The sequence below is a fragment of the Lutra lutra genome, chromosome 17, assembly GCF_902655055.1.
Source record: "Lutra lutra chromosome 17, mLutLut1.2, whole genome shotgun sequence".
In the NCBI taxonomy this organism is placed as follows: Eukaryota; Metazoa; Chordata; class Mammalia; order Carnivora; family Mustelidae; genus Lutra; species Lutra lutra.
The window spans coordinates 41,867,439-41,882,249 of record NC_062294.1 but is presented as its reverse complement, the minus strand read 5'-3'; the positions used below and the strand labels follow the sequence as shown (position 1 = coordinate 41,882,249).

At 57.6% G+C, this 14,811-nt stretch overlaps 1 protein-coding gene across 3 annotated transcripts in view; it reads right to left on the bottom strand.

Annotated features, from left to right (window-relative positions):
* Nucleotides 1-2,123: 2,123 nt before the first annotated feature.
* CHST8 (carbohydrate sulfotransferase 8) overlaps nt 2,124-14,811 on the bottom strand; it is a 130,328-nt gene continuing 117,640 nt past the window's right edge. For 2 of the 3 annotated variants that reach the window (XM_047712526.1, XM_047712527.1), the window contains exons 3-4: nt 4,246-4,283; nt 2,124-3,667 (exon numbers count right to left, since the gene is read on the bottom strand). In XM_047712526.1, coding sequence (XP_047568482.1) covers nt 2,549-3,667; nt 4,246-4,283 — 1,157 coding nt within the window. In that variant the 3' untranslated portion in view covers nt 2,124-2,548. Of the gene's footprint in view, nt 3,668-4,245; nt 4,284-4,527; nt 4,667-14,811 lie in introns of those variants that run through there. The other variant, XM_047712528.1, reaches the window with a different exon arrangement.

Genomic DNA, 14,811 nt, shown 5'->3' with positions numbered 1-14,811 from the left:
AATCCACACATGTTCCTGTGTTGGCAGTTCAGTCCACAGTCCCCAAGCCCTGGGGCTCTATGAGGATGGAGTCTGGGGTTTGGGGGCTGGAGCTGGGTTCAGCATCCCCTCGGTGGATTCAGGATGAGGACTCAGGGCTGGGCCTCCTGTGGGCAGGTGGACGGCATGCTGGGCGCCACCAAGCGGCCATCATGATCATTGCCTGGATTCTGTGTCTCCACTCTCCATTTCCAGAAGGAAAGCCCCCTCTTTTATTTGTTTATTTATTTTTTAAAGATTTATTTATTTGAGAGAGAGAGAGAAAGGGAGAGAGGGATACAATTTGGGGGAGGGGCAGAGGGAAAGACTCCTCCAGCAGCCTTCCCCACTGACTGCTGGACCTAGACAGGGCTCGATCCCGTGACCCTGGGATCATGACCTGAGCTGAAACCAAGGGGTCGAGGCTTAACTCTCTGAACCACTTGGGTGCCCCAGGAAAGTCCCTCTTTGATGGACGTGTTATGTGTGTCCATCTGCCCAGCTCGGGCTGAGCTGTCTCTGAGGGATGACATGAGTTAAGATGTTTCTTCCTGGGACACCCCCCCCAACACACACATTTCTCTCTCTCATTCTATCTCTTTCACACTTGCAACACACACACACACACACACACACACACACACACACACACACACACGTATATGCGCACAGCGGGGGGTTGGTCCCATGGCAATCCGAATTGTCTCCAAGCAGCAGCTTGCCTCAGCTGGGCTTCCAGGTGTCTCCCTGGCTGATGGGATGACATGGTGACACCCGGCCTCAGGCTTCACCAGATGCCTCCCTGCCCAGAGACACTAGTTGTGTGTGGAGACTTCCCTCTCACTCTGCGAGCCCCGCAGCCTAGGCGCAGCTGTGTCGGGGCCCTTCCCTGCCTCCTCTCACGCTGACCCAGCCTTGGAGCCTCCAGGCACTTGTCTCGCTGCCTCCACACCCCGGAGCCCCTGGGGCCCTGACCACAGCCTCCTTCCTGCCCCTCCGAGCTCCTCCTGCCAGATGGCCAGGCCACTCCAGCTGGAACCTGGGGAAGGGGGCCCTGCTCGGGGTTCCTGGACATACGGGACCCCAAGCAGGGGGAGGCAGCCTCAGTTCCTTGTCCCACCTTTGTTAAGTTTCCGGAGCCCATGGTGGAGGCAGAAAGGGGGTGGAGCCACACGGGCCAGCATGAGGCTGGCTGGAAGCCAGCAGCAGCACAGCGACCGTGGGACCAGCAGGGTCTCCTCCCAGGCCCCAGCAGCATCTCCCCCAACATGTGGGAACAGACTGACAGCCATCTCCTGGCGAGATCCACGGAGACACCCTTGGAAAGATACAGAAGGCCGTGCAGCAGACAGGCTGACAGAGAGACGAGGCCTGATAGCACACAGACAGACCGACCTTTAGAAACAGGCAGCATTTTGTATTACAAACGGGACCGGACATAGTCACGGCCACAGCCACCCTCAAAGCTCCCACACACTTTTTCTGGGACCTTTCAAGAATCACTCTGGCTTTGGACAATTTCAGAGCCATTACTGTGTGTGGAAAGTACACTGTTGGACAAGTTCCCCCTGTGGGCTTCTCTTCCTCCTCCCCCAAGGGTGGGCAGCCCTGAAAGCTTTAAGGGTGTCTGGTCAGGTGAAGGGAGCCAGGGGTCAAGGCCAGGTCAAGGGGTCTCCAGACAACAGCTTCGAGATAAAGCCATGCTGAGAGAAAAGGAGAGCATCCCTCCCGGCCCGTAAGTGCCATACTCACGGAGACCCCCCATGCTGGACCCCACAGATCCCCACATGGCAGCTTGCCCAGGGAACCCTGGCAGGTCCCCAGAGGGCCTCCACAAAGTGACTAACAAGAAGAGACCCCAGTGGGCCTCCACGGGGACAGGTCAAGTGTCTCCTTTCAGGATAAATGGGCCAGAACTGAGACCAGAGGCCCCAGGTGCCCTGAATGGGAGCCTCAGATCCTCTACTCTCCCCGCCTCCTTTCCCGCAGCAGGACCTGCAGTCGCCTGGCTCAGGCCCCTGGGGAGGGAGAAAGAGCCCCCAGAGCCCCGGGAAGGGGCCATGTGTTCCCATACCAACACCAAGTGTAGATACCTCTACTCTGGAAACCATGTGCTTTATTTGGAATCTCTTTCCGAGGGAACCTCCCCCCGGCTCATAGAAAAGCTGCAAACCATGTGGTTTGGTACAAGGCAATGGCTAAGGGACCGCAGGAAGTCCCTCACCGCTGGGGCCCTCGTCTTCCGGGCCTCAGGCTTCCCCCGCCATCCTGACTCTGCTGAGCTGGCTGTTTGCAGCTGGGACTCCTGGGGTCCTGCTCAAACCCCGGGCGTCTTCCTCAGCAGAGGAGTGAGGAAGCGGGGATGGGACAGGGGCCAGAGGCTCCCCTCCAAGGCCGGGGTCTCTGTCCCCCACGTACTGCTAGCGGCACCGAGCAGTCGCGGCTGCTCCGGTCTCCCGAGAGCGGACAGGTGCGGGAGCGCGCGCGGGCGCGTGGGGCGGGGCTGCCCGTGGCCAGCCGGCCCTGCGCGTCAGTACAGGTCCGCAAAGGGCTTGGAGTAGTTGAAAACCAGGTAGTCCATGTAGTAGAAGTCGTAGGTGCGCTGCCGCTGCAGGGCCGAGAGCTGGGTGAAGTACTGGCGGGCGATCTGCGCCGTGGTCCGGGCCTCCTGCGAGTGCCGGTCTTTGAACCGGGGGAAGGTCAGGTTCCGCGGCGCCCGGATGAGGCTCAGGAAAAAGTTGGCGTCGTCCTCCATGCTCTCGAACTTGCCCACGAAGTCATAGTCGATGAGACAGGGGCTGCACAGCCGGCTGACGTGGTCCCAGTGGATGTCCATGCCCACGGGCCGGTGCACGTCCAGCAAGTACTGGACGAACTCGGGGAAGCGCACGCCAGAGCCCGTCCGCAGTGCCTCCCGGGACGCGTTGGCCCGGTAACGGGCCAGGATGGCCTTGCCGAACACGGGGTGGTAGTAGCTATTGGGGTGCTCGAACTTGTCGCGGAAGGCGGAGACCAGCCTCTCGAAGGGCTCGCGGACGAAGAGCATCTTGGTGTAGGTGCTGAGGCGGTGAAGGATGCCCTGGCGATCAAAGGTGTCCAGCCGCTTGAGGGCGCCGCCGTAGTGGACAGTGTTGTGCGGGATGTCGGCGGTGGACGAGGCCAGCCCCGCCAGCACCATGAGCACCCTCTTCCAGTTGGAGCAGCCCGCCTTGGGCACCTCGCAGTACAGCACGCGGTGGCGGTCCTCCACGAAGATGCGGGACACGTGGCGGGGGGTGACCGCCCGGCGGCTGCTGCTGGCCCTATACTTGGCACATGCCTCCCGCATCACCCGCTTGCGCTCCTGCTGGCTGCGGTGCATGGTGACCCAGTGGCCGTCGGGGGCCCAGCGTGCCGGCCGCGCAAATGCGCCCACTGAGCCGTTGGCCGGGACGGCTGCCGCAGGGGGCATTTTCTTGATAAGTAACCGCCGGCGGCGCTGCCGGGGCCGGGGCCGGGGCCGGGGCCGGGCCCCCGTGTTTAGGTGGGCTCGAGGCTGGTCTGGCACCGGCAGGTGGAAGTCCCTTGGGGCCCGGCTGGACAAGTCTCCGGGGACCTTCTCCGTCGGTGCCTTCGAATCACCATCCTGGGAACTGCCTGGTGGGACGTCCTGGAGCAAGAAGAGAAATGGTTATCAGCGTGGACGGGCCACTTGTCAGCAGGACACTGAGCATCACACAGGTCAGACCCTCACTATGGCTGGGGTCCCTGCCCCCTCTGTGGCCTCTTTTTTTTTTTTCAGGGTGAGGGAGGAGACCAGCTGAGTCTGCTGGATGGGACCCCTCTGGCAGAGCCCACGTCCAGTCCCTGAAGGCCCCACCCCTGGCTGGCCACTGTCTTGAGGCCAGAGATGCAAGTGTCTTTTCAGCCACGAGATGGCGCAGGCCTCCCAGGAACCTCTCAGACCGGGCGAGGGGAACAGGGCAGGGAGCTGGTGGCCGGAGGAGGCTGGCTCAGATTTACCGCCTCTATTAGCAAAAGTCCAAAGCCGACAGCTAACAGGAAGGAGAAATTCATGGGTCCAAAGCCCTGGGCTTTGTTCCCTAGGCTCCTAGGAAGGACCGGGCACGTTTTTCTTTCCAAGAATGGATTTGACATGAGCTCTGGATTTTCTTCCCTGCTCACCCCACCCCCTCCAACTCGCCCCAGGCTGCCGGTGCTCAGATTTATCGGACTCTCAGAACTCACGTTGTAGGGCTGCTGTGGCCTGATGCTGAACTTTATTCCTGAAAAGCAGAGAGGACAGTATTAGCAGAAGTAACATGTGGTTCCCAAGGACCTGTTCACAGGCCCTTGACAGTTGGGCCCCCAGGCTAGAGGGCACTTGGCGTGGGCTCCATGACAAAGCAGATCAGGGGGGCACGGCTCAGTGTGAGTGCCCCTCCACCCCCTTACCCATATGGAAAATGGGGGTGCAGTGAGATGTAGCCCCACTGGCTCCTAGCTGATGATGCCTTCTCAGTGTCTTACCTCCTGATGTGACCTGGAAGGTCTCAAAAGCTGGCCACCTGCTCAGTGGAATAGCCAGGAAACCCACAGCACTGCCCCTCACCCCCATGCAACCTCACTGTCATTAAGTCACGAGGAAAGGACCCTCTGAAAGCTCTGTTCCTCCTCTCTGCTCCACTGGCTCAGCCCTTGCTCTAGTCAATGTGAGCTTTCTGTACTCGGAATATGACACAATAACACCCATACCCTTGCACACACAGGCCTGGGTGTGGAACACACGCCTTCCCTTGGACTGGGGCCTCCTCACTTGCTCTGGGAATTCCCCTAACCTAAGCACCTACTTTGAGATTTTGGCCAGCTCAGCTGGCCATGGGACTCTGGCGTGAGCTGGCCATCTCCTGCTTGCCCTGGTCTCCTGCAAAGGGCTGATCAGAGCCCAGGCACAGAGTGACTGTCCGGCAGGCACTTGTCACTGGAGGGGAGAGGAGACAGATCGGTGCATTGCTGACCACACTCCACAATGTTCCCTCTTCCCCCAAGGAGGCCCTTTAGCTAGGCTGGGGCTGAAGTCACCCAGGATAACAAGCTCTAGGGAAGTGAACCCCCACTGGGAGGGAAGGATTCTGCTTCCTACTTTGTTTTGGGGGAGGTCCTAGGTAAACAGGACGATTTCCTTTGGGGGGACCTATTTAGGAGTCTTGGCCTCCCTCTTCCATCCCTGCCTGGCCACTGAGGCACCAGGGGCTCTCCCTGCTCTTGTGCTATATATGTGGCTGCTTCTACTCCGTAGCTTTGTTGAAAGCCACAGTCACAATTAGCACCCGCTACCCTTTAAGGAAGAAAAGGCTTGAACTTCCAACTGGCATGACACAGCACACCTGACCGAGTTCTGGCTGTTCCTGGCCTATGTGTGTGAGATGTTCTGGCGGCCCAGCATGTCTCCTGCTGTCTCTGTGTACTTGGCATAGGTCCAGTGGCCAGAACCCAGCTGGTGAGAGAACATCCTGTCCCTGACCCAGGGAGCTCCACCAAGTTCTCCACAAGGTTCTTTTACAGCTTCTGCCATCCCTGTGACCCTGGCCTCATGCTGGTCAGTCTGAGGATGTGCCTCTACATCTCCTTCACTCACCAGCTACGAGGGGGGATGCAAGGTCACCCCTGGGATGGAAAGCCTACATTCCCTGAGCCTCCTGGGAACTTCTCTGAGTTCCAAAAGTGAAACAAAGGTGGAACTTGGGCCTGTAGCCTCTTTCTTCTGTTGCAATAGTGTTCTTGGATCCCTTTGGATTGGGAACAGGGGTGTGGCAGAGGACAGAGTGTACATATCTTCCTGGGCATTCCCAAGCTTACAGGCAATATGTGTGTACATATGGAGCAACTCTGAAACAAGGCTTCCAGACTCTTCTGCGGAGGCTGAAGGAAGCTCCATGTAGAACCAGCTGCACCCCGGATACTGGGTGCAAGCAGTGGGTCCTTGGTTCCAAGACAAGAGTCTGTTAGAATTGAGCACCTCATCAGGGTCCCCCTCTGAGCCCAGAGCCTACTCCCCTCCTGCTGATCACCCCTCCCCTGCCCTGCCTCACCCCTGCATGGGCTTCTTGAGTCCATTTCTTTCTGGCACGTGAGGGTTTCCTCCTGCAGCCAGTGATCACAGGTCCCTTCAGCAGAAGGGACGGGCTGCACTCGCAGGCCTCCTCCATGCTGCTGGGTTTCCTTAATTATTTTCTTCTGGTGACGGCAGCTGCCTCTGCTAAACCACCTCTCCTCAGAGTCTCAGGTACAGGAATTTTCTCTGCTTGTCAATCCTGTCAACTTGTCAAGGTATGGTGGTGCTTATTTACATTCCTTTTCGGGAGCAAATGAGTCATGCCAGATTTGGCCAAGAGTGGGGCTCAGGAGCCACTCACAGAAGGCACCCTGCCAGCCAGTGGAGCTGGAGGAGGATGTGTTTATGGAGATGTCAGGCCCTACAGCTGTGACCTCCCGCTGGCTCTGTCCTCACAGCCTGGAGGGTGGTGGGCCATGGGGCCTGTCCCATTTTACCTGTGCAGCCTGTGCAGAAGGATGCTGAGCCCCAAGGGGTTTTCCAGGTTGGCCCACTTGAAGGCTGGAGAAAATATCCCTCCTAGACCAAACCTGGGCTTGGGGGCATCTCTGACCTCCTGGCCACTTTTACCCAATAAAGCCAAGCTGGCTGCAATTGCCCCCTTTGAAAAGAAAAAAAATTGTCTTGTGGAAAACCCCAACAGTCCTTAGGCGGAGGCTGAATTTGCCACAAGCTGTACGTTCTTGACCTTTAAACTTATTATCGTTCATTTGCCAAAGACTGACCCTATCCCGTATAGCATTTTGGAATAAAGACAGGAAGTTAATGAAGGAAATGTAACAGGCTCCTCTCCTTGCCAGGGGCCCACTGTCCCTACTTTTTCTGTAGAGGAAGGTAATCTTCCATGCACGGCTTGGATAAAAGCCAAAGCAAAGACCACGCCTAGTTCTGAGCAAGTGAAGGTGAGCAGCCTTGGGTGTCTTGAGGACGGGGTCTGGGTATCCCACAATGGACTGCACTTCAGCACTCGGACAGCTCCATGGCGTGCCAGGGTGGAGGGCATTTAAGGACGCTGTCTCAGCTGCACCCACGAAAGTACCACAGGGGCAGGGAGAACTTGGCTTCAATATAACCACCACAAGCCCCTCCCAAGCCCTCGAATAAACATGCAGTCTAGACAGAAAAAGTGGGCTTGCTGAACAACATAAACCACAAGCCCCAGCCTCCTTTTCTATCCGATGGCACCCACGCCACCACACGCCTCCACTGTCTCCCTCACCCCCACCCTGCGACAGAGGAATCCCAAGGTCAGTCATGTCCATGCTCCACGTTCAGGGTCTGAGCTACCTGTCTTCTCCTTTCAACATCATGTTAACAATCTGTGAGAGAGCTCCTTCCCCTGCACGGTAAGAAAAAGACAACTGCTTTCTCGTTCTGGACAGATGATATTTGCAGAGTGGTTGAAACACATGCTGTATGATAGGAGTAAATGCTGGTGAGAATAAACAAAGCGTGACTCCTTGGGACTGCCAAGTGGGCTCCACACTGTGAACTCTTCTCTGGCTCGGGGTTTTCTTCAGACTGTTGGGCTGAAAAGCTTACTGGTTACCTGCCAAGGGGAGGCAAAGGCTGATGATGTTGTATGTGGCCAGTTTCTCCTTTCTTTTCCCTCCCTCCCTTCCTTATAAAGACAGAAAACTGACATATCACCTTTTTTTTTCTTTTTGAGTTTTTATCTATTCATTTGAGAGAGAGAGAGTGAGAGTACAAGCATGGAGGAGGGGCAGAGGGAGAAGAGGAAGCAGACTCCCCACTAAGCATGGAGCCTAACTTGGGGCTCCATCCCACGACCCTGAGACCATGACCTAAGCCAAAATAAAGGGTTGGATGTTCAAACGACAGCCTCCCAGGCGCCCCTGTGTGGCCAGTTTCTTATGATTAGGCTGTGTAGCCTGGGCCTGGGGCAGAGTTACCAAGCAGGCTTTGCAGGCACATGGGCTGTTGGGGAGGGGATGCTGCCTACTCCTCTCCCAAGTCACAGGAGAGAGACCTGCTGGGTTTAATCCCAAAGCCCCAATCTCTACTGTCCAGGACCCACTGAAGGTCAGGCTGTGTAGACCAACAACACTGACATGGGCCGAAACAGGACCCAAGTTCCCAGAAAGGGTGGGAAGCTGCCACGTGAGCCTTGGTTGACCATGTTTGAGGAGTGTGACTGTTACTCCAACTGCCCCAATCCCAGCCCCAGGCCCTGATCATGGTGAGGGGGTCCTGCTGCTCTGAATACTGCAGGCTGGGGAGCAGGCAGGGCTGTCCTGAAGGAGTCATACCTGCAAAGAAAAAGAGGTAGGAGAGAACAGAAGGGGCCAGCATGGGCCACGGGGCATGGATGTGAGTCCACAGTCCCTGCTCTGTGCAGAGTTTCAACCCGTGGTCCCTGATCTCCAGAGCGACCCCCAACTGCCTTTCCTTGGCTCCTTTTCCATGTCTTAGATCTTCTGGTGGCTGAGCCCATGTGTCCACAACCATCTGGGCTGTCTCACCACATGTCCTCTTATGCTGTCCATCAGGCCAGGAAATTTCCAGGGCTTTCAGGCTGGCCTGAGCCAGGGAAGACACTGGAAACAAGACCCCCACTGCATCTTGGTGTCCGGCATGTGTGAGATACAGAGTCCAACTTGGGTCCCGGCCCAGATTCCCTGGCAGGTGCGTCTGGTGAGCAGCCTTGCCCTGCTCTGCTGTGTCCCTTCCTCCTTAGAAAGCAGCAGCTCCTGAACCTCAGGTGTGTGCCAAGGGGCAGCCCACACGGCGGGGTGGCGTACGGGTCCTCGCACAGTGCTGGGGGGCCGCAAGGTGGGAATCTTGGATGCGGGCAGGAGAAAGGCAGCCAGGAGGGTGCGATGCTCGCTGCAGTTAGGGGAGGAAGCCCTGAGGGAACAGCCAGGCCCCACTCCACAGGAAGCATGGAAGGGTTCTGAAGGAGGGGCTCAATTAGCCCTCCACGACTAGGATCCATGTACAGGGGGAGGGGAGAATTTCTTTTAAGGAATCAGCTCATGCAAGTTGTGGAAGGAGCTGCCCGGGCTGACGGGTCTGTCTATTCCCACCCAGGCGGGGAGGTCAGATCTACGACGAACCCAACTGGCTGCCTCCCATTGCCATATGTGGGGCACTAGGTCGGGGCCTGTGGCCTCCATGGGGCCACACCAGCTCTGGCTCTACTCCCACCAGCAGCTCAGGCTCTGCCCTTTTGAGGGGCACCCCCTACCCCCACATCGGCCTCTGATGCCTCGTTGTGAGCTGCTTCCTTCCTCTGGGCAGGTTGTTAATTTATGCAGATGAGATGCAAAACTGAAGTTTAAACACACTCAGCAATTAGCGGGCAGCCTGGACTCCAGGCACAGAATTCAGACGGAAGGAGCCTCACCGAAGGGTCTTAAATTCTCACTTGTGATCACAGGAAAATCCAACTCATTAAATTCTCTGCTCAGGCTCGTGCATGGCCTGGAGACCAGCCTCAGTCCCAGCGGTGCCCGCCTCTGCTGTCCCAGGCCCAGGGCAGGGAGACAGGGTTCCTGGCAGCTCTGTGGCCAGAGTGTGGGCCTCAGGCAGAGGCAGGTGGTAGCTGGACAAGCCACAGGCCCCTCTCCTCCTGCCTCAGCCTCTGTGGGTAGGCTCGGACACAACCAAACTCATGGTGGGGTGACACAGTAACCCCTGACCTTTGGGCCAGACCAGAGCAAGGGCTTGCCCTCCCTTCGCCTGGAGACTCCGAGTAATAGCTTTTAACAAGGGATCACATATTTTAAAAGAAACGAGAGCAAAAGCACAGCTGTGTGACCTTGGACAAATCCGTTGACTTCAGTGAACCTTAGTTCCCTCATCCATAAAACGGGATAAAAATGCCCATCTTGCAGGTCCATAAACATGCACAGTGCTTGGCAAAGAAGAGCTCATGGGAGGGAAGCTGTTGGCTCCTGGTGTTCCCATCACCAGGTCACCTTTGTAGCAGGTGAGTTTTTCCAAGCCCATTCTTCCAAGTCCAGCTCCAGCACCAGCGTGGGGAATCTGGGGCCTGTTTGCGGAGGAGGGAAGAGGGAATCTTCCCGTCTCGGCCTGATGGGCTCCTGACTGCTCTGACCACCACTTGTTTTGTTTAGCGATTCCATTCCCTCGCCTCCGTGATTAGGATCCACGATTCAGCTGGGTTGTTCCCTGTCAGCTCAGCCTTGGCTGTGAATTCCCTTGCAGCTGTCAGATTGGAGCGCTGGAGCTGCCTGTCAGTCAGCCAGCCAGCCGGTGAGCCAGTCTGCAAACCCAGCAGCTGTCCTGCTGCTCCACACCCCCCATCTGTCCATCACGTGGGGGGTGAGCTGTCCCTGCGCTTTACCCCACCCCCACAGCATGCCTGCCTAGACACACGGGAGGGGTCCCCAGCTCCTGCTCCAAAGCTCTCCTGTCAGAGCCTGCGGGGGTGATTCCTACCATGTTCTGGGCCAGGGGCGGAGTGGGGGGGTCCTGCACTGCACTGCACCATACCTCCAAGTGTGCAGGTCACATGGAACCGACGTGGTACACCACGCATACCCGGCTTCTCTGTGCCTGTGTCCTGCCACGGGACGTGGTGGGCTCGGGGTGGGGAGGTGTACGTTCACATCTGTATCCAGCTTCTGAGAGCTCATGGCATGTGGCTTAGAGCAGGTCATGCCTCTCCTCCCTTCATGTGTTCTTTCAACACACATGAGCCTGGAAGGATTACCAGGAGCCCAGGAACGCTGCTGCAGATGATAAAGAACCAAGTCTGCGACACTGGTCAGTGAAGGCACAGTACCCCCTGGCGGCCATCCCTGCCACCCCTGCAATGTGTTGGCAGCAAGACCAGGAGGAAGAACTCAGTGGTGCTGGCCAACGCCATTTGTCCTTCTGCTCCACAGATGGAGCACCTGTGTGTGTGGCCGGCAGTGGCTTACACACTGGTGACAGGGTCTTGGCAATGAATGGGACCATCGGGGCCTCTGCCCTCATGGAGCTTATGGTCTAGCAGGGAAATGGCAGCAATGGGGTGAATGACAGTCCACGTAGGGTAGGGATGTCAACAAGCCCAGGGCACCAGGGGAGGTCTCCTTAAGGTAGGGGCCATTAGTTGGCACCTGAGGGTAATGAGGGCATTCCTGGCAGAACTTGGTGGCCTTAGGGGATGAAGGGACACAGAGACTGAAGGTGTCCAGAAATGATGGGACTACTGAGGGTGGCGGGGACAGCAAACTAGGGGTCCTCTGGGCCTGGCAAAGACATCCGATCTTATCTCCTAAGGCCCGAAGAAAGTCTACCAAAGGCTTTTTGGAGCTGGGATCTATTTTGAATTTAAGGACCATTCTGAGATGAAGAGCTGAAGACGGAAAACAGAAAGGCTGGTCCATCAGCGGTGGTTGCCACCATCTGGGGAGGAGATGTCTGAGGCCCGGACCCAGAGGCTGATGGGGGAATGTGGAGGAAGATGGGAAGACAATTTCAGAAAGAATAAATGGGGTAGTGTGCTGCTGGATGTTAACATCGGCTCTCGGGATGCTGGGGAGGAGCTCATTTGCAGTGTTGGCTGATTCCTGCAGTGTAAACACTTCTCCCGGGCAGATTTCAAGCTACTGATGGGAAACGGGGTTGGGTCCTCATGGGCTGGTAACAGCCAGTTCCTGCACGCCACTGGGTTCACACCACTTGGGGACTGACTGGGAGCAGAATAAGGAGATTTGGGTTTCCAGCGTGAGCATCGGGACGCTGGTGCCATTTCCTAGGAAGGGGAGCTGATCCTCATTGAGTCTGAGATGCCGTTGGGTCTCTGAGTGTAGACGTCCAGAGGTCAGATTGAGGATGGGGAGGAGCTAGGGCAGACGTATGTGTGTGCGAAAGCACAGTCCACAGCCCATGGCTGTCCAGGGCCTGCTGAGGGGGGAGGTCCAGCCCTTCTCAGCGAAGGGAAGCAGACCTGCGGCAGCCCATCCCCAGCAGCCTTGGCTGCGGACCCAGCAGAGTCTGACTGAGTCTGCCTTTGTCCAGAGCCCACAGGGAGCCCCTCCCTGCCCACAGGGGCAGCCTCCTGACTGCTGCGGCCCAGGCCCAAAGTAATGATCGGTCGGGCTCTAGCTGGCTTCAGGATGTGTCTTTCCGGCTGCAGAGTCAATTACCGAGCTGCCCTGTGGCGGCCAGACCTGTCACAGCTGCTGTTTTCGATACTCTGAGAGCCCCAAAAGTGAATCTGTTCTAGCCGATGCTTCCTTGAAGCACCCCACTCCCTGGCAGCTCCGTTCCTGCAGCCAGAACCGCTCCGTCCGCAGGGAGCCCTCCAGCCCCCATGGGGGAGTCAGGCTCCTAGAAGTAGGGCTGCAAAGGAGCTGCCCCGGGGCTCAGGTATAGAGACACCAATTCTCGGAAGAGTCCCCAGAGGCTGTGTACGGGTAGTCACCGCTGTCCACGGATTGTACCCAGACGGGCCCTGAGACTGGGCAGCAAGCCCTCCCCACCCCCAGCCGGATGCAAGCTCCCTACACTGGAGCCGCAGCCCCAGGCTCTCCTCCTGTGCCATACAGACCTCTGAATGGCAACGGCATTTCAGGGAGCATCCCGCGTGCTCTGAGCAGAATGGAGCCTCTGTTTGCAAGGGGAAGCCCGGAGGTGCTTGGAGCACCATGCAATGGGAGGGGGGCCCTGCCACAGGTCCAGGTAGCTGCAATCCACATGGGAGGAGAGGGGACTCCCTGCCCCCTTGAACGTCAAGTTAGGTCCTGCCAAGGACTGGGCCAGCAGCACCTCAGGAAGCATCTGGCCAGCTTCCCTGAGGGGTAAGGCCTGGAGCACAGCATTCGTCTTGGCCTTGGTGGCTGCTGACTGTGGGGACACCACCGTCCCTGGACATCTAGCCAACACCCACCTCCTCTCCCTTCTGGCTGGCCAGCCCTTGGCTCTGCCCAGCCTGGTGCCCTGGGTTCTGGACAGCAGATGGCCACACTGACCACAGCACCCCCAAGCCATCCTGGGGAGCAGACACCCTCTCCGCTGACTGTCGCACCACAGCGGGCTGGGCTGGGCTCCACACCTGCATCACACACGCTTGCAAAGACTCTCAGATCTGTGCAACCAGGCCCCCGGGTAGAGGGGCCTTGTGTACGCAGAGATCCTTCTGGAGGCAAGTGGGGAATGGCCAAGAAAAAGGGAGGTCCCAAAGAAAGGGCAAAACCAGAAAGGGTTCTTCAGGTGAAGGATAGGGAGCCTGAGTTTAGGCAGCACAAGAGGAGAAAGGGAGGGGGGGCTGCAGGGCTGGTGAGTCAGGGTGGAAGGGGGAGGGCAAGAAAATGTCTGTGCCCCCACATGCTGTCAGAGGGTGGTCCGGGGGGATAGAGAGGCAACAGAGGACAAGACCCAGACCTAAATTGGGCCACGTGAACCCAGAGGCACAAGACGTGGGTAAGGTTTGCGGTGAGGAGCTCTCAGCTGGAGACAGAATAGCGTGGGCCAACACTGTCCAGACACAAGCCGCGCATCCCAGCCCTGCGACGACCAGCATCCTTGAAACGCACGCAGCCGACATAACGCCGCGTAACAACACCCTCGTTGGCTCTGAGCACAGGAATATTAAGTAGAACTAAACCCTGGAAATGTCATCCAGAATTTTCACAATTGTCATGTGTGCTGAGAATTTGCCAAAGTCTTTGAGGCGATCCCTCAGCCGAGACCCTCGGTCTCCTCCCCTCCCCAGCATTTTGGGGGTGCCTCGTTAACTGTGAGAGGCACCATCTTCCTGCTGGGAGCCCGATGCTGTTTGCTGGGGCGGGGTGGGGGTGCGCAGTTCCCGGAAGGCACTGTCTGAAGGTCCCCTTCAAGCTCAGCAGGTGTCTTCTGGAAATTAGACCCTCCGGTCTCGCATATAAAATATGGTCCTCCGTAATGGATGCTCCAAGGTGGCAGGGGTCTCTGCGCGAGGAGAGCTGAAGACAGTTTTGAGCTGTTTCCCTGCTTCCTTTGAAGTCCCACCAGCGGCAGCTCTCAGGACGACGCGAGCTGTCACAGGCACAAAGACGGCCCCACCCGGCTGCGTGCTTCTCCTGCAGAATTAAGACTCCCGTCTGGATTCCCAGGCATGTGTTTGGGGCATCTCTTTGCGGTCGGGAATACGCTGTTCCAAGACACAAAAGCAGCCCGGCGTGTGCCTCCAGCTTGCCATGCCCGTGTGCGGTGCAGAAGAGGAGCTGGCCGTGGAGGTGTGTATGGGGCCGTCCTCTCTAGAATGAATGATTCACTTGCCAGGCAAGGGCTGCTCAGCCCACCGAGGCATCTTCTGCAGGATTAAACGTCATTCCTTCTAATGACTTGATTTATGTCTGGAGGTTCACAGCTCCAAACAAAATATGGTGATGACGGCCATAAATCACGCCGGGGACGCTTACAACGGCAACGAGCTTGTTTTCTGTTTGTTGGGGAGGTGGCTGCAGAGCGAGGGGTGCTGCGTAATGGCCCGCATGGGGCAGGGAGGGCACAGGACACATGGGGGTGTGGGCGGTGGGTGGTGTGAACACGGTGCAGCAAGCTTGAATGCCTGAGGCTTTTGCAAGAATTTGTGGTTGGAGATGGCAGGGATTTGGGAAGTCCTGGGTGCTGGGGACCACGCATGGGGGGCAGACTTCCTGGGAATGTTATTTCCAGCTCCCTACCACTGTCTGCCCGGCTGTACCCCTAACTAGGAGCGCGAAGTCAGGGCAAGGAATTCT